At 45.4% G+C, this 23,271-nt stretch overlaps 1 protein-coding gene across 5 annotated transcripts in view; it reads right to left on the bottom strand.

Moving 5' to 3' along the window:
• The window catches only part of PDGFA (platelet derived growth factor subunit A), a 36,390-nt gene extending 13,585 nt beyond the window's left edge, over positions 1–22,805 (bottom strand). Inside the window, exons 1-7 of one of the 5 annotated variants that reach the window (XR_008452409.1) lie at positions 21,902–22,804; positions 20,978–21,074; positions 13,600–13,704; positions 11,306–11,493; positions 2,800–2,926; positions 1,138–1,220; positions 35–148 (exon numbers count right to left, since the gene is read on the bottom strand). Coding sequence is in view for 3 of the 5 variants with exons in the window: in XM_054080412.1 (XP_053936387.1) it covers positions 1,165–1,220; positions 2,800–2,926; positions 11,306–11,493; positions 13,600–13,704; positions 20,978–21,074; positions 21,902–21,964 (636 nt within the window). In the remaining 2 variants the exon portion in view is untranslated. Of the gene's footprint in view, positions 1–34; positions 149–1,137; positions 1,221–2,799; positions 2,927–11,305; positions 11,494–13,599; positions 13,705–20,977; positions 21,075–21,901 lie in introns of all 5 variants that reach the window. The other 4 variants (XR_008452410.1, XM_054080412.1, XM_054080411.1 and 1 more) reach the window with 4 other exon arrangements.
• Positions 22,806–23,271: the final 466 nt, after the last annotated feature.

Here is a 23,271-nt window from a genome sequence, read left to right as displayed (position 1 = left end):
AAAAAAGAACTGTTCTGCATGAAGAGTCACTAACCTGGGACAAGAAGCTCTAAATGCTGCTTTGATTGAGTTTACATGCTCACTTTTAAAGTTGAATTTTAGAAAATCTTTGCTTCTATCATACTACTCCCAATAAATACCTGTTAATCTGAAACAGGATATCAAGTTTAGCATTCTTTACAAACGATACACCAGTATAAATGAAAAAAATGCCATTGGGAGTTGATGTGCAAAAAATAGGTGCTCGAAATTAAATTCACCATAATCCAGGTGTTAGGCACATACACTGCAAAATCCAAATCATTCCCACTCCAAATACGAGAATCAATTGCAAGTGCTGCAGTTTACACTGTTTCAAGTCATTAAGAAATGGAAATGCCGTATTTAATTTGGAATGTTTATTGCCATCACGATGTATTGCTAATATGTTAGCCAAAGGATTTCATACATTTTTGCACTGAGAGGGTGTGAGTTTTTCACTACACTGAAAACCTCATGAATTTTGATGACTGTCATCACCCTACTGAGACTGAACCGACCAAATGAAAGATCTTAATTTTCTGGTGTAAGTAACAACAGGATTCTGCAACACAGAAATATGGTATTTCTAAGCATCCTCCTTGTCAGGTAAGCAGACCGTAAGACCATCTCAGGTGCATGTACAATCAACCCCAGTTCATGCCAAAACACGGGCTTGATGGTCATGCACGCAATAGTATTTGCTTTATGTACACTCAACATTTTACAGCCAATGAATACAAAAATTTGTAACCTGGCAATCATTCATGCATTATTATGAGATGCTTTGACCTCAGAAACCAATAATGATGAAACAAACGCAGAGAGAATGGAATTTGAGATTTCAGAAGCTTAAGTATTAGCACCCTCAAAAAAAAAATAAAAGAAGAAAAACGGCAAGAAAAGGAAGTAGCTAGAAATGTAAGATGCCAATGGTGATGTGGAGCTTAAAGGAAAAATACCAGCAAGTAGAATTATCAAAGCCAATCAAATCTAATCTCTTTGCAGCCTTGAGGTAGCAAGTGCCAAGATTTTGAACAGTGATTAAGTTGAAGTGATGATATTTGATTAAGTTCTCCAGTACTTGTGCTATTAGGGTGTTCAGCATATAGGTCCTACCTGAATATCAAATAGTTCCAGTGGGTTTTATGTTGGTTTTAACTTTTTTCGTTTCCGTTTTTTACCTGATTCCCTAGGCCTTCCTGTTAACATAAGGGCAGGGCTGGTAAAACGCCCTAAGGTAACATATTTTGTTGAACACTGAAGTAATAAATACTCAAATCGTTTACATTTCAAAGAAATCTCATTATCCTTCGCATTGAAGTAATAACTTTATAAAGTCTGATTTGACATTCTGTTTATAAAGTAACTACACAAAAGTAAAGAAATAATAAACGGAGTTGGCATTGCATACGTCATTTCCAAGATCCATCTATAATGACTGTTACCATGCAGTATTCAACATTTGCTTTCAGCTCTGTAGTTAAGCTATTTTCAGCTCACCATCTACTTGCTTGTGCAAGTTTTGTTCCTATCAGTAATTAAATCCCTGAAATTTATATTCTTCCATGACAGTTCTACCCCATTTTTCAGACACACCAAAAGGAAAAGTTTTCATCTTAAAATCTTAACTGCTAGTCTTTGGTGATTAAAGACATTCTGGAAAACAAATTGATACAATGGAACTTTTTTCCAAAAAAAAAAGACATAGGAAGAAAAATGAAACCATACACACATAAAAAAATAACCATTTTAAATGTGGTTTTATCTACCCATAACTCAACCTAGTTCCATCTAAAACACTAAGCTCACATTATAAATTGATGTCAAATAAAATCACCGTAGAGGCCTAACTTTGCTTTTGAACAAATTCGAGTTCTTCCACTCTGTACACAGGAACTGAAGCTTTCATTCAATAAGATCAGATTTTTGCCTCCATGCTAGATGGAGACAGTACAGAAAACTCATCCTGACCCAGCCACCTACAAATTCCTCCTATATTTACTGCTCTTCACTGACTCTAATTTGGGGGATGAGTCTATTGCACCCCTAAATTCCTGGCAGAGGTGAAAGCAACCTTCTGAGGCTTCCTTCAACCAAAATCAGGAGAAAGAGAGGTGTCCTTTCTACTGCAGAGGTCTCCTTGAATATGTGTCAAGGTTTGCATTGACTGCACCCTAGTAAGAGGATCTGAGCTAACGACTTTAGTTAGATTTGAAGTAAATATTTTTCCCAATAAATCTTTCCCCGTGGCAACTTGAACGTTGTCTTGATAAGGCAAACTTACACTTAATATGACAACTGACAATAAATTCTTGACTATATATAAACAGGAATGGGCAATGTTGTTTCAAAACTCCTTACTTCTGAACACTGAGTTTATTCCTAAGTGCTTTACATTTATTTCATTACTATATTCCCCAAGGTCATGTAAATCTCAGCCCTAGGCCTGTCTCCACAAAGTCTCAAGAAATTAGGCAACGGAGTTCACCAATAAGCTGTAACATGACAACCTTTAACTTAGTTAAGCAAGACCTGAATACTATCAGGCACTTAGGTTTATTTAAAAAGGCTAACCAAATGAGAACTGATACACTTCAAATCTGAACTCTTTATCCAGCACAAACTGTTCCTAATTTTGCATCTCCAACACACAGAGAAGTAACGGAGAGCTTCGCTATTGAGTTCACTAGAAGCAAGGTTTGCTTTACATTCTTTACTAATATAAAAATAAGGTCCATATGAAAACAGCATTAAGGCAAAAATAAAAGGAAAACATACCAGTTTCTTCTTCTCTATAATCTGAATTAGTATTTGATGATGTACAGGTGCATTCCATATGCTCTTCTAATCTCACCAGAACTTCTTTTAATTTTGGCTTTTTTCTAACATATTCCACTTTTGCCACCTATAAAATACGACGAGGTACGTACTGAGACACATTAACATAGTTATAGTTCAGAACTGAAGACAGATAACTATATACCTCTATTTTAATGCAGCCAAAACAATATAAAACGTTAGCATACTAATCATCTTTTATCTTAATTGTGCATCACATAACTATTTATTGCACAGACTATTTGTTTATTCAAGTTCAGCAGTTTGAAACAATTTTCCTCCAAGAAATAAAACAATTTCCCATTCGTTTCAGTTCAAAGTGTTCCCATACATCACAATAAATTACATCTACGTGGATTCAAATCAGTGGTTGCTCTTGCAGATTGCTACTTCTAGCATGACCTTCTGAACATGTTGACCACTGTTCTTAAGCTGAAGGCAAACAGTAAGGGCATTAGGTTGGCTTGCAATGCATTTTTTTAATTCACAAATTGGCATCTCCAGAGCCCTCTGAAAACAAAGCGCTCAACTCTAGATCTGAATATAAGCTTAGAAAGCAGCAGTCTCCGTCCTTCTCACTTCTTGCAATGACCGGGGACTCGTTTACAAAAGTTCACTGGATTCAGCCTTTAGCTTTATTGTGGATAGTTGGTAGCTACACCATTTCTTTCCAGTCCATCCAACTGCACTGTCATCCTTAAAAAAAAAAGTCTGGATGGCAAGGTGAGGTTGGAGGAAAAAGTGTGCTGCAGAAGCTCTGGCTACATGCAGGTCTCTCAGCTGAAGGAAACCAATGCAGAAGAGAAGGATGTTGGGGTAGGGGGATACTGAGTATGAGGACTTCCTGACCAACTTGGTGACAGCAGCCAGGAGAGGAGGAATGGCACAGGAAGCAGGAACACCGCTGTGCTGGGGCACTGAAATGGGTTATGGGATGCTGGGCACCAGCTTGTGCAAAGAGTGATGGGCACAATGGTTAGGGCCGTGCAAGGGTGTGTTCATAGGGAGTTCTAGAGAGTTTGTAAGGGCTCCAATGTTTAGTTTACAATATTTGTGTTAAACTCTGCATGATTAGGTGATAATCACTTGCTTAAAATGGAAATCACTGCAATGAAGTCATAGCTTCTCAGTCTTACTAATGATTTACCCACCGTTTGACAAAAGGGGCTGCAACGTGACTGTCCTAGCAAACAAGAAGGCTACCTAGACTACATAGATAGATGAGAGAGCAGAAGGACAAGAGAGGCTGGTTGTCTCTACAGAAGCTACCCCACGAAGCCATAAAGTCTGATTCAACCAAAAGCTCCAGTTACTACCAAGTAAAGCATCCACGACTCTACTATCCTGGTTAATAGCTTACTTGTGCGTTTGGTGGTGATTTAATGCTCCAAATCAATCTTTACACTATGAAAATCATTGCCTAGCCCTCCCAAAACTGGAACAACATTGTCACAAAATGAGAGTGCTGGTTAAAAAACAAAATCACATTCCCAGATCCCAAAAACACTTCTGGCTCTGCGCATCACAAACTGCCAAGGACCTCTGAAAAACAGACGCTAGAACAAAATTCTGGCCTTAATAAAGTCAATGGCAGATCTGGCATTGCTTTCACAGAGAGAAGAGTTCAGATCCATATTTCAGTCACCGCCTCTTGTGTCAACAGGATCTGAAGATGATTTTCATTTGCTCAGCAAACAAACGTTGCAGAGAGTCAGATGCAAGAACTAAAGTGTCCACAGTGAAACTATCTTCCGATCAAATCTTCATATAAACATATAAAGAGCTGGCCGTGCCATACAGGAACGCTTTCACTGAAAGACTGGCAATGGGTTGAAGGAGTGTATTTCAAAATCTCCTATCAGAACCCAACTCCATCGAGTCATTTAATGGGAAGATTTGAAAATACATGGTATAACTGAGTCATCTGGAATCAAAGGATGACTAATACTTAAAATTTACAAAAACAAACAGTAATTAAGACACCTCCATCATCAGAGACAAAGAAAGAGACTCAGCAATCATAAAACAGCTTTCAGATCTGCCATGCTTATTACAGCTGTTAGAATAAACCAGTCTTATTGAAAATTACACGCAAGAAAAATAAACTGTAATCAAGGGTTTTTTTTGAAGTCTGCCCGTTTTGCTTGGTTTTCCAAACCAAAAGATATGCAGTTCCTGTGGCTATTCGGTATTAAATAACAGTAAAAGAAAAAAGATATTTTGAAGAACAGGATCCTAATGAGTTTATGCAGCGATTTAAAGCTGGTTTTTACTGTATTCCAGTTAAAATACAATCCAACATATGTTCCACTGCCCTACTTCACGCTAGATGAGTCTAAAGGAATGTTGTTTTGTAAGAGGTTGTAAATATTCAAACTGAAGCAGCACAAACCAGGTGAATTGCTGTGCTTGTGTCATCCGTTAACACCAACTGCCATTGAGGATATCAATCTAAAATGATAAAGGTTGCAGGTCAGATTTTCAGTGGATATAAACAGGGATAGCTACGCTAATAGATGGGATTCGGCCTCATGTTAGCATCCTTTTTCTTCTTTGTATTTTTCTCCCTGGTGTTCATTTTGCACAGCTACTCTCAAAGAGTACGGCCAAATGCTTTGAGATGGTCAGTCCTCAACAATCCAGCATCAGCTTCTTTTACTTGTCTCTAATCCAACGAAACTGAAAACCATGACAACCTCAAATCCTCCAAACTCACAAAATATCACCATACAAAAACTCTCTTAAGAAAAGGAGTGAAATAACTGACTAGCTTAGTTAAACAGTGTGTAATCAGTGGCACCATACTTGTATCACTGTAGACTCCAGCTACTATCTGGCAGTATGGTGTGGTGGCTAATAAAACCTGATAAAAATATATTGGGGAGTAACAGTAGCAGGGAAAAAAAATAAAAAAAAAACAACACTAAGAATTTGCCAAAACACCTCTAGCACTAAGCCAAAATTTGTCAAGGGCAGGAACTTGCAAGAGAAGTCTCAGCGCAGAAAAATTCTCCTAACAGGAAAACTCATGTGGCTAAGAGTTAAATACAGGATGGGAAATAAAACAAAAATAAAAAACCCAAATGAGGATGCTTTTCGCACACATCTATTATTCCATATTAAAATAAATGTGTGCTGATATGATGGAGGGAAACACCTACCTTCCCTGTGCAACTATAACCTTCACAGCCCTTGGGGGTGAAAGGCAGACATAAACCAACGGGGTACAAACGCATGAGAAGGACCGAGGAGGGATCAGGGACCCTGTGGGGGCCTGGCAAGTCACCGAGTGTTTTGCAGAGCTGGAGCTGCGGCTCCAGGGCCAGGAGGGCAGGACTGGCACCGTGCCCTCCAGAGCACACCAGGGCAGCTGTGCGGGTCTCCCCAGCATGGGCGGCTCAGAACCTGGCAGCCACCCATCCGAAAATACCCACTGAAGACATTTATAGGGCACTCCTTTGGCAAAACCCCTACTCCAGAAAAGCCTTGTGCAGTTATTTAAGGGTGGAGGCTCAGGGTGCACTGTCCTGTCAGCACAGAGAGGCCCCGTCACAGCCCTGGGCACACGGAGCAGCCCTGACAGTGCCCAGGGGAGCCCTGGCACAGCTCTGGGCACATGGAACAGCCCTGACAGTGCCCAGGGGAGCCCTGGCACAGCCATGGGCACAAGGAACAGCCCTGACAGTGCCCAGGGGAGCCCTGGCACAGCCATGGGCACAAGGAGCAGCCCTGACAGTGCCCAGGGGAGTCCTGGCACAGCCATGGGCACAAGGAACAGCCCTGACAGTGCCCAGGGGAGCCCTGGCACAGCCATGGGCACAAGGAGCAGCCCTGACAGTGCCCAGGGGAGCCCTGGCACAGCCCTGGGCACATAGAGCAGCCCTGACAGTGCCCAGGGGAGCCCTGGCACAGCTCTGGGCACACGGAGCAGCCCTGACAGTGCCCAGGGGAGCCCTGGCACAGCTCTGGGCACATAGAGCAGCCCTGACAGTGCCCAGGGGAGCCCTGGCACAGCTCTGGGCACATAGAGCAGCCCTGACAGTGCCCAGGGGAGCCCTAGCACAGCCATGGGCACACGGAGCAGCCCTGACAGTGCCCAGGGGAGCCCTGGCACAGCCATGGGCACATGGAGCAGCCCTGACAGTGCCCAGGGGAGCCCTGGCACAGCCATGGGCACATGGAACAGCCCTGACAGTGCCCAGGGGAGCCCTGGCACAGCCATAGGCACACGGAACAGCCCTGACAGTGCCCAGGGGAGCCCTGGCACAGCCATGGGCACATGGAACAGCCCTGACAGTGCCCAGGGGAGCCCTGGCACAGCCATGGGCACAAGGAGCAGCCCTGACAGTGCCCAGGGGAGCCCTGGCACAGCCATGGGCACACGGAGCAGCCCTGACAGTGCCCAGGGGAGCCCTGGCACAGCCATGGGCACACGGAACAGCCCTGACAGTGCCCAGGGGAGCCCTGGCACAGCCATAGGCACACGGAACAGCCCTGACAGTGCCCAGGGGAGCCTCTCCTGGCAGCCAGACACGCTGTGAGCTGCAGAACACATGGAAAGCGTTGGCAGCCACAAGGGATATTGCGAAGCGGGGGAGCAGCAGGGAGAGGCTGCAGTCCAGGCCGCCTGACAGGCGGGTGGCGGTGCCTCGGCGAGGGCATGGCTGGAGGCAGAGTCTGGGGTCAGAACTGGAGGGTGCTGCAACAAACCCGGCTGGGGATGGCTGACAGGGGGGGTCTCTGTGTCCTCTCCCTGCAAGCAGGAGCAGCCAAGCCTTGCCTTCTGTCAGGCAGCTTGCAATGGCAGGGTTCCTCTCGCGCTCTGAGGGCACCTCTCTCTCTCTGGTTTTCCATTTTATCTTCACCTGTATTCGTGCTCCCCTCGTTTCTCCCACTCTTAAATCGATTTCTGATACCTGTCAGCTGCTCCTGCCTGCAGGTCCCACCAAGAGCTGGCAGTAATCAGCTCAGCCATAGCTAAAATCAAAGTGCTGTTTATCCTAATGGTAGAAACAGTAATTGAAGAAAAATGTTCTTAGACCCGCAAACATTGCATACAGCCACTTTACCTACACATGAAATTTGTTCTGGAAGGCATTTTTAACCTCTTCAGAGGCTAGGCAGCTCTGCGCATTTGAATTCCTGTGGTTTTCTCCCTCTCTCTTCTAAACCTCTCTGAACAACTCCCAGGTGACAGCTGAAGAACTAACTGCTCCTGCGCTCCTTCCTTTCCAGCTCCTTTTGTCTGCATCTTCCCCTCATACTGATTTACTTTAAGATTGTATGACGTAAAATTTCCCCAAATCAGCTCAACACTGACTACTCAGAAATGGCTACAGCTGGTATGGCTACGGCTTGAGGCCAAGCAGAAGGCAAAGCTGAGAGAGATGGATGGATTCAGCTTTTGTTTCTTAGTTTGGAAATGAGCATTGCTGCAAACAACCATAATACTCAGCCTGGCTATGCAAAATTAGCAGTATAAGGCAGGATTTGTTCTGTAATATTAACCGGGTTTTGCTGTCATGACCAAATTCATGAAGAACATCATGCTCAACATTACGAGAAACCTCTTGGGAAGACTTGTTCAGAAACCCCTCAAATAAATTACGGTCTGGTACTCAGTAAATATTTGATCTGACTGTGCAGAAACAACAGAATCTGCAGATGTTAGTGAAATGCTTTTGCAGACAGGAGAGGAAATATATCTGTAACAGACACCAACACCCCTAACTCACCAGTACTTGTCACCTCCACTCTATCAGCAGAGAAATGCAATTCTTTCCTTCCTATCAAAGAGAACTACCAACCAGCTGCTCTATTTCGGTCTGATATTAGCAATGCTGTACAGGTACAGCTTGCTGAACAGACACGTCTTTAGGGCCAGGAGGCTGTACTCTCATGGGCTTACTCTGTTGCAGTGCAAGGGAAACCTACCTTTTACTAATGTACCCCATGAAGGGGAAACCTTAAAGGACCCTTTTTGGGGAAGGTGTTCCACCAACACCTCTGGCTTGGAGCCTCCTTACAGCCTCAATTCCACAAGCCCATTAAGGGTACTTCACTGACCAAGTGAAGGCAAATTAAGGACAACCCTGAATCCTACAACCTTTGAATCACTATCCCAGGACTGGAATGCTCCAATACAAGCACCTTCGCCGCTCCTCCAACTCTGCCACTGCTGTCTCTTAACTTTGACTACAGTGGCCCTCAATAAGACAAAGAAAACACCCTTTGCTTTCGCCTGTTGGATGATGCAAACCCACTTGCTGACCTTTCTGGGTGAACATTTTTCTAGTGTGAATGGGCCAGCTATGATCTCACTACCTTGTCAGTGAAGAGGAAGTGGGGAAAGCCTTTTCAATGTTTAATCAAAAGAGGGCTTTCATGCAGTCTGACATAAGGGGAAAACACAAGACGGTTTTCCAACTACACTGCAGCAACAGCTGAGGAGGCTCTCCAAAACCGCTCCCCCTACCTTTCCAGTGACCCTCACTCTGGGCCAGCTATTTAATGGCATGAGCAGACATTCAGCTCCGAACGCAGGATTGGCAAAAGGCTCTTAAAACCATCAATTATATCAAAGCTACAAGAGGATCTGACTCTGGAGGGCATAAATACGGATTCTGTTCAGAGGTTTCTGGTGTGACAGTGGGGTCAGCCTACAACCTTTACAATGAACATCCTGTTCCTGCTTGACCTCTTGTCCTTTTTTTCCCCTTCTACTTAATGACTGTTCGGAGCAGTCTTGGAGCTTGGGAAAAAAAAAAAAAAAAGAAGTCCTCCAAAGCTGGCTGACGTATATTGATATCGCTGGTGGCAAGATAGATATTTAGCCACAAAAAGCAGCTGCTCAGCTGAGCCTACTTTTAGCCCGTGCCCTACTAAAATGAATACAAATCTAAAAGCACTAAAACCGCATCAGCGGACTGAATGGGAAACTAAGGTTTCTTTAACGTGGTGGTGCGCTGGGGAAGCAGCCCCAGCCATGACAGCCTACAAAGCTGCTGCCAGTTGTGGAGTTTGCAGCTTCTCGGGAACCCTCGGTGTCCCCAGCAGCAGGGGGACAGCCAGACCTCTCTCTCTGTCTATTATCTTACCCATCACTGCAGGAGTCAGAAACAAGCACAGGTTGCAATGCCACAAGTACCAACAGCACATTCACAAAACAGGGTTCAACTCTTTCCTGGGCATCTACAGCAGCTTTTTATGCATTTATTGCTACACAAAACAAACTGAAATCTGTATCAAACCCAAAGGGAACACCACTAGATACTATAACCCTGAGGCACTTTGCTGTTGAGCCCTTACCCTGAATGGCTTAGAATTGTAGTGCCTCAGCTTCTGCTGTTTGTTCTCAGCCCTCAAACAATTACTGATCCTAGTTTTTTCCTCGTTTTTAATTGTTTCTGCAAAGCATATCCCCCAGAGGAAGGGCAGCAAGCAAGTGTAAAATATAATTATTTTCTGAAAGACTGAGGAAATCTGTTCAGATGTTTCTCCAGCCTATTTGGATGTGAAAACATTTTTCACATGTTCAGAAACTGAAAAAAAAGAAGTCCTGCTCAGACCCATGCCTGTGTGTATGAAAATCAATGAACTGGCTCAGACACCATATTTTGCCTTTAAAACATATAGGGCTGCATAGGTTAACAGCACCTTTCTCAATAAGAAATCCACTGCAAGTACAGTGATCAGTATGATGTGCTGAGCAATTTAGCGTTCAAGACTGTGGTTAGGTTTTTTTTACTCTGCTCTTAAAATACTCAAGGCAACAAGAACTCGGAGACTTAACAATATAAATGCTAAGTGTAAGTCTAATCTCCTACGCACAGATGTAAATCAACATTACTTGTTTAAATACTGATAAAAATTAGAACATAGTGAAGCTGAATGAACATAAGAAATATTTTGCATAGTATTTACTGGAAAACTGCAACAGGGATTTTGTCTAATGAGTAAATACAGCACGAAGCCGTTCAGTCTCCTCTCCCTAGGGCAAGACAATTTGAAACACATTTTTTCAGATCAAAAGTGTTATGTTGTCAAATATAAAAGCTCCATTTAGGCTGCATAATATTTAATTAAGAAAACGGCATTCCATACTGTGATTTATTTTTTTAAGTCCATTGCCCCTTGAGTCATTTTATCTTCTTAACTTTAATATTTGTACTGTGCGAGACCATGGGAAAGACACAATCAACTTTATTTTCGTTACAAAAGACGAAAAACCTAAAGGGAATCCTGTGAAAATCAAATCCAAACCCAAGATTTTCCAGTAACACATAACTCAAAAAGGCCATCTGCTCACTCAAAATGGAGAGGAGCATTGTATCTGGTCCTGTGGCTATGAGGATGATAATAAAGATCCAGGTCATGCAGAAGAGACAGAAGAAGTTTTGAGACCTAAGAGTACCCTCTTGGGATTCTGCAGCCACCCTTTGCTCACCTTGACACTTCTGTGATGTATCCGCGATGGCTGGCATTTCACGCTGCTGGTGTTGCAACAGCCAGTGCAACGTTTCACCTCCACGCAGGGTGGCCATATCAGGAAGTTGGCCGAGGTGGGATCTATCTGACTCCGAGGTATCTCGTATATAACCGTCCGTGTTTTGCAAACAGCAGGGATGGCTTCCTCTGCAAACACAAGAAATTCACACTTCCAGGTGAGCAGCTGCTCTTACCTCAGAGCACCCAGATACTTTACACCATCAATTGATGAGTGGCACCCTTAGCTGGCAGGATGCGATGACGTTCTCAGTTCCCACTGCTCACAGACAAGTCAAGGCCAAGTACTGTTTGCCTACCACTAAACCGTGTCTGCTACCTTAGAAAGAAGCTTGACTGTCTCCCAGAAGGCCAGCCCTAAAATGAGCGTTTACAATGGTGTGGCTTCCAACACAGCTCAGAGCACATACCATTAGGTAAGACCATCCTGGCTCTTCAGAAGTGACAGCAAGCCAGGGGCTTCTCCAGATTAGATGATCCTCCATACAATGGAGGATTTCCATTTGTCATCATTGGACACGTCACACAAATATGCAATACCTGGCAAATGCCACTATAGAAGTTGCATTGAAGATATTTATATCACACCCAAGTTGGCTGAGCCGGGAAACAACCTGCACCAGCTTGAAACTTCCATGTCTTGGGTTTCCATTTCCAAAACCTTAACATCCTTACACCGGGGAGTCTAATCCATCTGCCATCCCAAAAGGCAACTGCCATTTTTTCTGAATTAAGTTATCAAAGCTTTGTACGCAGTGAGTTTTATTTAATTTGTTATTTCTTGAATGAAGCAAAACTACAACAGTAGCATGACCAAAAAACCTGCAACTAAGCCAATATCCTGCTGGGCTCAGGTACGGTGAGCTTGTAGGCAATGGTTTCAACCACATGAGAACCATAAAGAGCAGCTCTGCACTGCAGCATGATGCTGCCATAAAAATCCAAACCATGTATCCTTCTCAACCCAAAGACCGTCTAAGAAGTCAAGGTGATAATTCAAAACAGCCCACAAAACAACAGCAATTGCAGAGACAACTTGTTTGATCGTAAATTCTCCAAAGACAGCTTGTATTTTTTTGCCATACAATGGAAGTGTGATAGCTTTGGGTTAGATGTGTCAGGGAACTGGAACACTGCCTGTACTTCTTCAGTTACTTCTTAAGTACAAGAAGTTCAGGCCTATCCTGTGTCTGTTACATGAAAATATAAGCTTAGTATCGAAAGAGATGCATTTCAGTTGGGTAAACAGAGAGAAAATTCTTCTTCTCAATCCCCAATGTCATAAACTCATGAAAATTAACGGATGCGATACTGCAGGACAGCTGGCAACTCCTAGAAGCTATTAAGCATATCCAATTCCCACTGACTTTTACGGGGAGGCATTCAACACCTTGCAGAGTACGGTGCCAAGTGTACCAGACTGTTGCAGAACCGCTGTTCTCTAGAGGCATTCAATGTGACGAGTGCACTTGCCAATTCTCACTGCAAATCCATGCTGACAGCATGCTGTGCTATCTACTGCGTGCCACCACAGCTTGAAGTACAAATATATTGACTCTGAATTACCTACAATAGATAAGATCATGGATGTTTTCCACAGTCAAATGCAATGGTGAAACGCTCAGATCTAACCAGATGAATTAGCAATGCATACAAATGCTATTCTAAAATTCATTAACATCTCTCTACATTTTGGTATGAGCTTTGTTGGATCTCCATCTTTGCTGCTTAGTAAGAAAAAAATACCCTGTAAACATGCTTGGTTCCCTACACAATGACAGAAATCAGTGTCCCAGCATTTCCATCAATGGCTTTTAATTTATTTTATAAACGGCATTTTTCTTTCAAATAAAGAGTCAAGCTGTTTCCTTTTGTGGAGCTTCTGTACCGAAAACTCTACCAACTGTTTATGTTTTTTAAAGCACACTGCTGTAGTTGTTCCCTACACTATGAATTATACATTGAATATCACAGCATTTTCTAACCAAGGTCTAGCTTTCTAACGTGCTCCAACAAGAAAGTGAATGTAAAGAATTTGTGCATGTCTGTCTCCTATGGACATCCTCCAGAAGACAGCTTCTCAAGCAACCGCTCGTTTTGTGCAAAAAAAGAAAGGCAGAAACTAGAAATGGCCTTTTTCCTTTGTGTGTGACATTTTTCCAGTGAAATATCCTGCTTGGCTGACCAGACACACCCCCTCTGTTCTTTACTAAGTACAAATAGCTTGTTTCTTACCAATGCTTCTTTTTCTGCGAATGGGCACAGGACGATTCTCTTGCACATGTTTAGCAGAATGAACACTATAAGATCTCAAGTTTGTTTCTGAAACATCATCATACCCTAGAAGAGGAAATAAAGTATTAAATCTCAGCTATTTCGCTCACATCAACGTTGCTACAGTGCTTTTCCACACATATAAATCTGTGCTGTAGGTGTGCACAGGACCAAATTCCGCTGCAATTAGTCTAACGTAACTCCCGTCAATGCAACTGCAAGGGCATAAGGCAGGGAAGACAAAGACATTCAATATCACATATAAGCACACACAACTTAATTCTAACATCTATTTCACTGGAAGCCCACAAAACCAGTATACACACTGTGACACAGAACGATATCTGAACTAAAACAGCTGCGTTTTTATGTGAGAAGTATAATGAAGCTTTTCTTACTGAAAAGGTGTGGAAATAAGAACAATAATATTCCACGTGACACGTTTCTTACAAAAACTTTTTTTGAAGTTCTGGCACAAGGCTACAGTAGAAAATATGGTATTACACACCCAACAGCAACAATGCTGCCTCTGTAAATCTTTTCTTGCTTGGTTTTCAGGGCAGTGCTAGGATAGAATCAAAAGCAAAAAGTAACTAGCATGGGTTTCCTTTTAGCCTCTCTGTTGCAGAACAAATCCCCTGTGAAGTATACTAACTTTTGGAGGGGCATCTGAAGCTACTGAAAACTCTGGGACTGCATCCAGGCTTGTCTTGTTCCCTAAATAAGTCTACCACATGGGTTAAAGGGCCATGAGAAAAAGCAAAGATGGAAAACTTGGCATTTCATTTATCATAAAAAACAACAAAATAACTGCTCCAACTATTTGGTTTTGTTAAGTGAAGCAGCCCAGGTCGTGTCCCATGCGGTGGGGTTCTGAAAACGACAAGCATAATCTGCAAACAGGAGATCAAGAAGATGTAAGCAAAGCGAGGACTGCCTACAGATTCCAGTACACCAAAACTATGATGTTTAGCACAGTGCTGCTCGGAGTGCCCTCCATAACGTCACTGGAGAGTTTCAAGGTTTCACTGCTGGCTCCAAAGAAAACAGTGATGTGCACTAGAAAAATGTAAATTGTTATTATACAGTACTTAATTACCCTCTCTATGCACTACCAAGATCCTACTCTCCTCTGTCTTATGCACTGTCACCATCCCAGCTTCCAGTTTGTTTCGTAGGCACAGCTGACTGTGACTCTGGAACCTGTTTTATTCTCAGGTTCCTGCCCAAGAAATCCTGCCCTAAAGATCACCCAGCTGGTGAAATCACCTGCAGAGCCTGGTAAGACATGAAGATGGGTATCTTCAGCACCTTAGAAAGACTTCTGTGCTTCAAACTCTATCTTCACTCCCTGGAAAATACTATCATTGGTAGATTAGAGAAGGTGAAATGGGAGGTTCAAGAGGTAGTGCCAGATCACTCACTGGTTCTGTTCCTTTTCCTCATCAGCAGAGCACACCGTTGTCTGAAGGAAGTCAGTGTGCAATCCACGCTCTCAATTTACCCAAATAAATTGGCGCCTGCTTTCCTACGTAGAGTGCTTGTTGACTTCCATAAGAAATCTTGCACCGTATCTGATTAGTTGATAGTGGGCCTTATTTGCAGTCCCAGTCCTGCAATGTCACACAGCAATGACTAATCCATTTCATTTCTTCTTTTACTGTTCTCCATGCTCCAGAAAACTCATCAGTGGGGTAAATCAAAACGGCTTGACTGAGACCCCACAGGAAGTTTGCGACTAAGCTGGGGAGCAGAGCCAGGTCTCCCATATCCCGATGGCACCAGGCCACCCACCTGACCCCAAACGGTGCTATGCAAAATGAGGATCCCTTCTGATGTTTCTCCAGCTCTTTTCCGCTTCCTAACGCTCAGCCACCCAACACCTTAATTCTGACCTCCTTTTTGGCAGCTGTGAGTTGTCACAAGCTTCCCCTCAATTTGAGGCAATGAAGTGATACTCAAAAGAAAGCAGCGTGAATTCTGCTCGGTGTAAGGTCCAAGCTAGGCTCAGAGCAAGCAGCATCTCTGTCTGCACGCAAACGGTGTTTAAAAAAGATTAAATACGAGAACTAATGCTTCTAATCCGAACTGCTTGGTGGGCACAGACGTCTTGCTGAAAAGAGAAACCATCGATGATGCCAACTGTACGGCAGGCCTGAGCCACAGGTCCTAACCCTACACTCAACACGCTGGCATAGCTCCCTTTTAACGTGAGTGATTTCTTGCTGTCTTGTTTAAAGAAACTGGTAAGACTAAAGGAATAGTCTGATCAGCTAACCAATATGTTAAGCCATGTGCTTACATATAACTGCTCAACTAGGCTGCAAGTAGCCATATTCCATCATCATGTTTATAAAGCAAAATGACACGTCGAGGAGCATGTGTTGCTTATAAGATGATTTCTAAGGTGAAGAAGGCCCTCTGGCTCATACAGTATCTCACTGTCTCGCTACATATCTTAGGCATGTATATCATTTCGTAAGTTCATGTCTCGTTGTGGGGGTTAAAAAAGGGAGATCTACGCAGCTAGCACAGCAGACTGCAAAACAAGTTATAGTCAAACCTCGACGCATTATGCAACACAAATTGTATTACTTCTATCAGCACAGCGCCTTTCTTTTTTTCTTTAATAAACAGAATTATGGAGCACATGGCTGATGCCAGAAGACAATATAATGCTAAAGGAACCCGGTGTCCCTCCGATACCCACAGGCATTTGGAAGGAATTCCATTTCCCAGTGAAGTCAATGGGAAAATCGCTGCACTCCAAGCAGTCTAAGTCAATGGAAATCCTGCCTGACTGAGAAATCAGAAAGTCAGCTTCAAAAACCCACACTTGACTCCGGATGTGTGGCCAGAAAACTTTCTTTTACTTCATTAAAACCATGATGCTACAGTAATTACAAACAGCACTCTCTAGTTGACTTTAAAGTTTGATACCCGATTTGCATCATTTTCTCCACCTAATGTACTGACTTAGGAGCATGAAGTAGCTGGATAAGCTGTTTCAGCTCTTAGCAAAGAAATGGGAGTTTAGGGGTACTTAAGCACCTCACAAAATAAGACCTAGGGCAGAAAGCTCAGAAACTAGTGGTGCATAGTTTAGAAATTGAACAGGGCTTGTCACTAAGGGAAGATGGAGGATGCTGCACAGAGCCAGATTAATGCAGCTCTCTTTTACCATTTTAATAATAAAAAAAAAAATGTTTTCATGGCAGCTGATCAAAAAATTTCTCTCTAATCTTTTCTGTACTGACAACATATCAGTGATGGGTAGAAAACCCCTTGCAATCAGCCTTGGTCAATCCATTACTGTAGCTGAAATTGTTCTTTTTGTCAGATTGGCATTTTTCCACTGGGTCATGGAGTATAAATCATAGAGTTCCTGTGACATTCTGCCAATACATGATTACACTTCTCCCTAAATAAGCATGTGGAAAGCATCCTAAGATTACTGTTATTTTCTATTTATCAATTTATATTTTTGCTTTGCCATTTCCTTCCCAAACTATTTTATGTGAGGTACAATCCCTAACATATTGCAGTCTTTACACAAACTCTTCTAGACGTCACTTTGATGCGCATGCCAGAAGTATAGCTCCTAGACTTCCCAGTACCACCAGCACCAGCTTAGGAGATTCTCCTTATCTCTTTTTTTCAAGAATTCAGTGCGAGATACAATAAACTGAAATGGTCTGTCTTACAAATCGGTCCTAGAGCCAGAAAGCCCAAAGCAACGTCAATCTGTTTGTTTGATCTTCCTTCTGGCTGATGCAGAATATGCCCTTCTGACATCCAAATGCAGATAGGTGTCATTAAGTTTTCAACTTTGATCTATTAAAGGAACTATAAGCAGCAGCCAGCAAGACCCTGTCTTGTTTAGGTTTTTTTTCCCTTTACCTAGATGTGACCAACCAGCTGTAAAGGAGAAGGAGTATTCCCTCTGCCTGTTTCAGGGAGAGCACAGGACACACATGGCAGATGCCCGCCTCTCATAACGTTGAAGAGGTGCAAGGAAAGCTAACGCATCGCGTTGTAACAACCTCAATTTGAGCACCACGTCAAAAGCCACAAAGTCAACAGAAGATTTTTCCAACAGATTGAGCTCTGCAGCAATCTGAACGCTTTTCCATGAAAGTATACTGGTAATTTAGAACATTTCTCCACTTAACAAAAGCTGCTCTGCTAGTTCTTAATCACAGGCTGTTAAATTCACATGGCCTAAGGTGACCCTGTGGTTGATGCCCTTAAACCATGCAAAGAAGCACGCTCAGCCCTGCGTTTCCCCACGCAGGGAGATGGCTGCGGGAAAATCTGTTCCCAGCGGGAGGCAAACATAATAGGTGATGAAATGAACTCTACCTCCCACAGGACAGATGGGAGAGGTGAAGCGCAGGGAGAAAAACCACACTGCTAAGCCAAAGAGAACTTCACAGGCGGAATATAGGAAATGCCCCCGTTTCGGTGATTTAGTCTGTTAGTAGTAAAACTGTACTCTGCACGCTACAGCTGCCGACTTCCTGGCATCGTGCATGCTTTCTGTTTTAAACAGGGTCAGACTCTGCTCTCCATCACACCAGTGAAACTCCATTGCTGACTACGGATCCCAACCACCGCACACCAGTATAAGCCCCTGTTTTACTATATAAACTGAGAATTTTTCACATGGCCTTTACAGGGGTTTCTCTTTGAACTGGACAGGCAGCACTGGGTGACAAACTGTCCTGGATTTTCTTTTCTGAATACAAAGATACGCTGCATGTTGGGTAGTGTTTTTCTTTAAGTAATATGCCAGATGGTCTGGGGGTGTGGTTTCTAATTTTATGAAGGGGGTTATCAGTCATCTCTGCGCTACAATATAGAGACCAAATCTGTCAGAATAGAAGAAAAACCTGCCCACTCTGACTTACAAAACTCACTTTTCCAATTAAAAATATATGCTTTGCATTGCAGGAGAGAAAAATGACTGTTCTTCCTTCATTTTCCACACATTCTGCCTTGTTACTCGGGAATATCAGATATTTTCTGCAAGCATGCCTGATCCTGCAAACTCTTCCCCTACAAGATCATTCTTAATTCTCAAGTCCACCCACTGAGTTTAAACAGGGCTACTCAGATGCAGAAGGACCGGCAATACCATGCGCTAAAATGAGGGAGAAAAGAATCACTGGAGTGTTTGTATTCTGATCCTCAGTTTAAATCACCACATGGTATAGAAGAGAAACGTATCTACCACACAAGCCCTCACCGAACTAGCCCTTCCCTACAGGCAACTGCAGCCCTAAGGAAATACATTTCAGAAATATCATCTTACCAGTGACAACTAGAAAACATTTGGTTTGCTAATCCAAGCTAATACTAAATATAGTAAACAGGCCTGATCCTGTTTACTGAAAAAAAATACAGAAATTTCAATGTTCGATTAATCATCCCGATAAACCCTTAATAAGAGTTACTCATGACAGTGCAGCCTACAGGACTGTGCCCAGAAAATATGAATGTGGGTAGTAAAGATTGATTACTCTCTATGAATTTCCAATCCCGCCTGTGTAGCTGAGAAAAGGAGCACACAAGCAAGAACAGGGCGAAAGGCTGAATACATTGCTTTTATTTTTTAATACTGAGATCATGTCTTAAGGCATCACTGTTCCATGCTGAAATAGTAAAAGCTGTATGTGTGTTGTTTCTCTAAATGCTTCTAAACTGACCAACTGCATGTAAACAGCAAAACGAAATGGTAAACTTGAGGCTGACCTCTCCAATTTTTGATCACGCATACTCTGGTTAATATTTGCCATGAGTTAAATAATTATTTTCTGACATAAATTTCTCTCCTCTGCTACATCTACTAATTTATTCAGCTCCCACCATTGCTCCACTTGTCTGCTCGATTCTCTTGCAATGGAGCTGAGTGAACTTTTGCTCTCCTGGTAAGTGGTATTTAAAAATGAAGCAAGTGCTTGTTACACTGAGCTATTTGAAAAAAAAAATAATGTATTCTGGTAGCTACAGAATACTGAGTCAAACACAGAAGAAACATGCAGTATTTTATAACGCTAGCGTTCAGATCCAGCCCTACTGCAACAGCAGCCAAGCCTTCCACCGAGTTCCCTGGGAAAAGGATTTGAGCAGTAGTGCGCTCGTCTGGTCCAAAACAGCCTTCACTGGGGAAATATGGATCGCATACCTCTCCCCTGTTGTGAAAGCTTCTTTAACTGCAGTGATAAGCAGTAACGATGAAGCACTGCTCTTCCAAAAATATTAAACTGATGGCAACAAATCTGACAATTAGCAATTAGCCTCAATGGTAAAGCATTGTGCAAGAGAGAAATATTCCTATTTTCAGTGTAACGGGAAACCATTTGCTCCCTATTCAGAGGAAAATTGAAAGCTATGCCTGTAAAACACGTTCCTAGTGCATTCCTGCTCATTAATACAGCACCACACAAAAAGCGGTGGAGTTAAACTCTAGAAGGATCCTGCAACACTGAATGAAGGGGATTGAACCTGGCACAGACTTTACAAAAATACACAGCATATGGTTTAAAAGGAGATGGCCCAGTACCAACGCAAGCAAGAACTCATTCATTTTTCTCCATGTTTGCTCTTCAGAAAGATGCAGGTCTCCCTTGGGCACATCAAAGGTGCCGGGCTTATTCTCTTTCAACTAAGGGAAGAAACCACCAGGAACAAAGTGCATCAAGTGAAACCAAATGATAAGAAACCCAGTAATACAGCGCTTCTAGATCTGATTTACTGCTGCAACGATCTGTTTGAACTGCACGTTCTCACTACACCCATTTGCACGCCTAATGATGCAGAAAATAGCCCTGCACTATTTTCTTTCCGAGAAGGAAAAAAAGTCTATTTTTTAAGGGTAAGCTCCATACGCAGGTTCCTGTTCCAAATCAGCGCGGACGGTTTATTTTCCTTTTAATAAAGCCCAGCGCTTGAAGAGACATTACTTCATTCATAAATATTGTTTCAAATATTTTAAATACCTCTAGGACAGTAGTTTAAAGATAACAGAGCAATGCAAAACCGGCAACAAACCTTACGGAAATTCTCCGCTGGGAGACGGAGAGCTCTGAAAACACCGAGGGTCACCGGGTCCCTCTCCGCCCCGAACCCCCCCCCCCCCAAGTTTGAATTCCCCTCCGGCCCCTCGGCCGCCGCCTCCCTTTGCGATAAAGCCCCCCTTTGCCCGGGGGGGCTCTGGGGGTGCCTCCCTGCACGGGTTTCGCCCCCGAGAGGCGTGCGGGGCGCTGCGCGGCGGCCGCCCGCGGTGCCTCCCCCCTTCCCCCGGGGCGAGGATGGAAGGAGGACGGGACTAATTTACCTACGGAGTCAATCTCCAGGAGGCGCTGCAAGTCGCGGATGCTGTGGATCTCGCTGTGCGCCAGCCGCTCGATCAGCTCCTGCGGGATCTCGGCCTCCTTCAAAGACACACACAGCGCGGGTCACCGCGGAGCCCCGCGCGGCGCTTCCCACGCCCCTCGCAGCGCCGGCGATGGGCGATGGCGGGGGGCGCCGGTGGGGCTTTACGGGGGCAGCGGGGAGGGGGTTGATGGACGCCTCTTTTTTGGAGGGGGGGGAAAAGAACCCACGCGGCCCCGCTCGGCAGCCGGGAGCCCGGGGGAGCCCCGCTCGGCAGCCGGGAGCCCGGGGGAGCCCCGCTCGGCGGCTGCAAACCCTCCGGTGCAGCCGGCTAGGGAAGTTTTCCCGAGCGGCCGTGAAATCCGCGGCTCCCCCGGGGGCAGCCCCGCGTCCCCCCCCCCCCCCCCCCCCCGGCTCCCCCGCCGCCCTGCCAGCGGCTCCCGGCGCTCCGGGGAAAAGTTGGAGCGGCGGTGCGGCCCCGAGCGGGGCCACCTGTAGCGACCCCGAGAGCCGCGGCTCCGCGCCCCCCTCCGCCCCGAGCCGGTGGGACGGCCCCCGACCCTCGGAACCCCCGCGGAGGGGCGGCTCGGCGGGGTTATGCCACCAAGTTCTGCCCGCGGCACTAACGGTGCCCGGAGCGGCCGCGCGGCTCCGCTTACCGACAGCCGCAGCCCGCGGGGCGGCAATAGGTACGTACGTGTTATAGAGCGCTATAGAATCCTACAGGGCAGCCGGCAGCCCCGCGGCGGAATGCCCCGTGGCGTGAAACGGCCATTCGCTCTCTGGCTCGGGGCTGGGGCAGGGAGGGATGCCCGCGGAGCCCAGGTGGGGCAGCCCTCCGCCGGCCCCCGGGGACCCCAGAACGCTGCCAGCCGCTCCCACCTACCTCGGAGAAGGTAAAGGACAGGTAGCCAAAACCTATCAGCAAAACGCAAGCCCAGGTCCTCATCGCGGTCTCGTGCACTTAAGACACGGAGGGAAGGCAACGCTGATGGAGAGGAGCTGCAGGCCGGCTCCCGCCGCGCAGAAATTCAGTACCATCCCTCAGGGGAAAGGCAGCGGGGCGGCTCGGGGGTCCTCGGCATCCAGGGCGGGTCGGGGCTGCCTTCGGGGCGGCGTTGGTTTAATTACGGCGCTGCCGCTGTTTGTACGTTCCCCCTCGCTGTACGGGAGCGCTGCCTCGCTCTCTCCTTTCTGCTGCTCTCGCTTCGCTCCTCTTGGCTCTTAGGACTAGACCAGCCGGTACTTCTGCATATTTGCTTAGATCAGACCAAAGTGAAACCCAAGGAGTCGATCCAGAGCGCAGCCGAAACGCCCATCACCTGTCTGGGGCGGCTGCCCCCCCGGCGGCGGGCGGCGCTGGGTCCCGCCTCCCCCCGCCGGGACTGGCGGAGGGGCCGCGCTAGCGCCGGCTGCCCCTTCCTCGGGAAAGGAGGAGGGGGGGGGGAACGGGGAAAAAAAAACCTTTATTGATAGGGATGGAAATGTTTCTCTTGCTGGGAATGGTCCGGCTGCCCTCCCCGGCTGGGGTGAGGTTAAAAATAAGAATTAATTAGGAATAACAGCAGTGATAAATCGGAGCGATAGGGTAAGAGCTCTGCCTCGGTGCGGCTCCTTCTCCACTTTGCACGGGAGGGGGAAAAAAAAAAAGAGAGAGGAGGAAAGAGGAAAAAAAAAAATATATGTATGCAAGAAGGCTTAAATCCCAAGGGGATCGGAGACGAACTGCAACTCCTGTCGGAGGGAGGATTCCCGGGCTGGCTCGGAAGCGGTGGCCTGTGTGGAGCGTGGCTCCGGCGAGGAGCAGCATATACCGCTCCCCTCCCTGCCATGCGCCTCCCCCGTCCCCCGTCCCTCCTCCCGGTACTCCCAGCACCAAACCCACAAACAACAAGTAGTGGGGGCTGCCGCCCGCTGCGGCCCCGGCTCGGCAGGAGAGGGGGGCTCTGCCCACTCCTAAGGAAAAAAAAAGAAAAAGAAAAAAAAAAGAAAAAAACAGGGGAAAAAAACCCCAAACCAACCAGCGGAGGCGGCGGGGGGAGCAGCGGGGCACGGGCTGGGCGCGCTGCGGCACTGGGGCGGGGGAGCTGCTGCGCCACAGCAACCCTGCGGGAGCCCCGTGCGCCCCGGCCTTTTATATAAGGTGGAAGAGCTCGCCATCGCCACGGAGGGGAGGGATGGGTTGGTGTTCGGGTGTTGTTTTGGGTTTTTTTCATATCGTTGTTATTATTTATCTAGCGGGGGGGGAGCTCGCCT

The sequence above is a fragment of the Cuculus canorus genome, chromosome 15 (assembly GCF_017976375.1).
Source record: "Cuculus canorus isolate bCucCan1 chromosome 15, bCucCan1.pri, whole genome shotgun sequence".
Lineage (NCBI taxonomy): Eukaryota > Metazoa > Chordata > Aves > Cuculiformes > Cuculidae > Cuculus > Cuculus canorus.
This window is presented reverse-complemented; position numbering and strand designations above follow the sequence as displayed.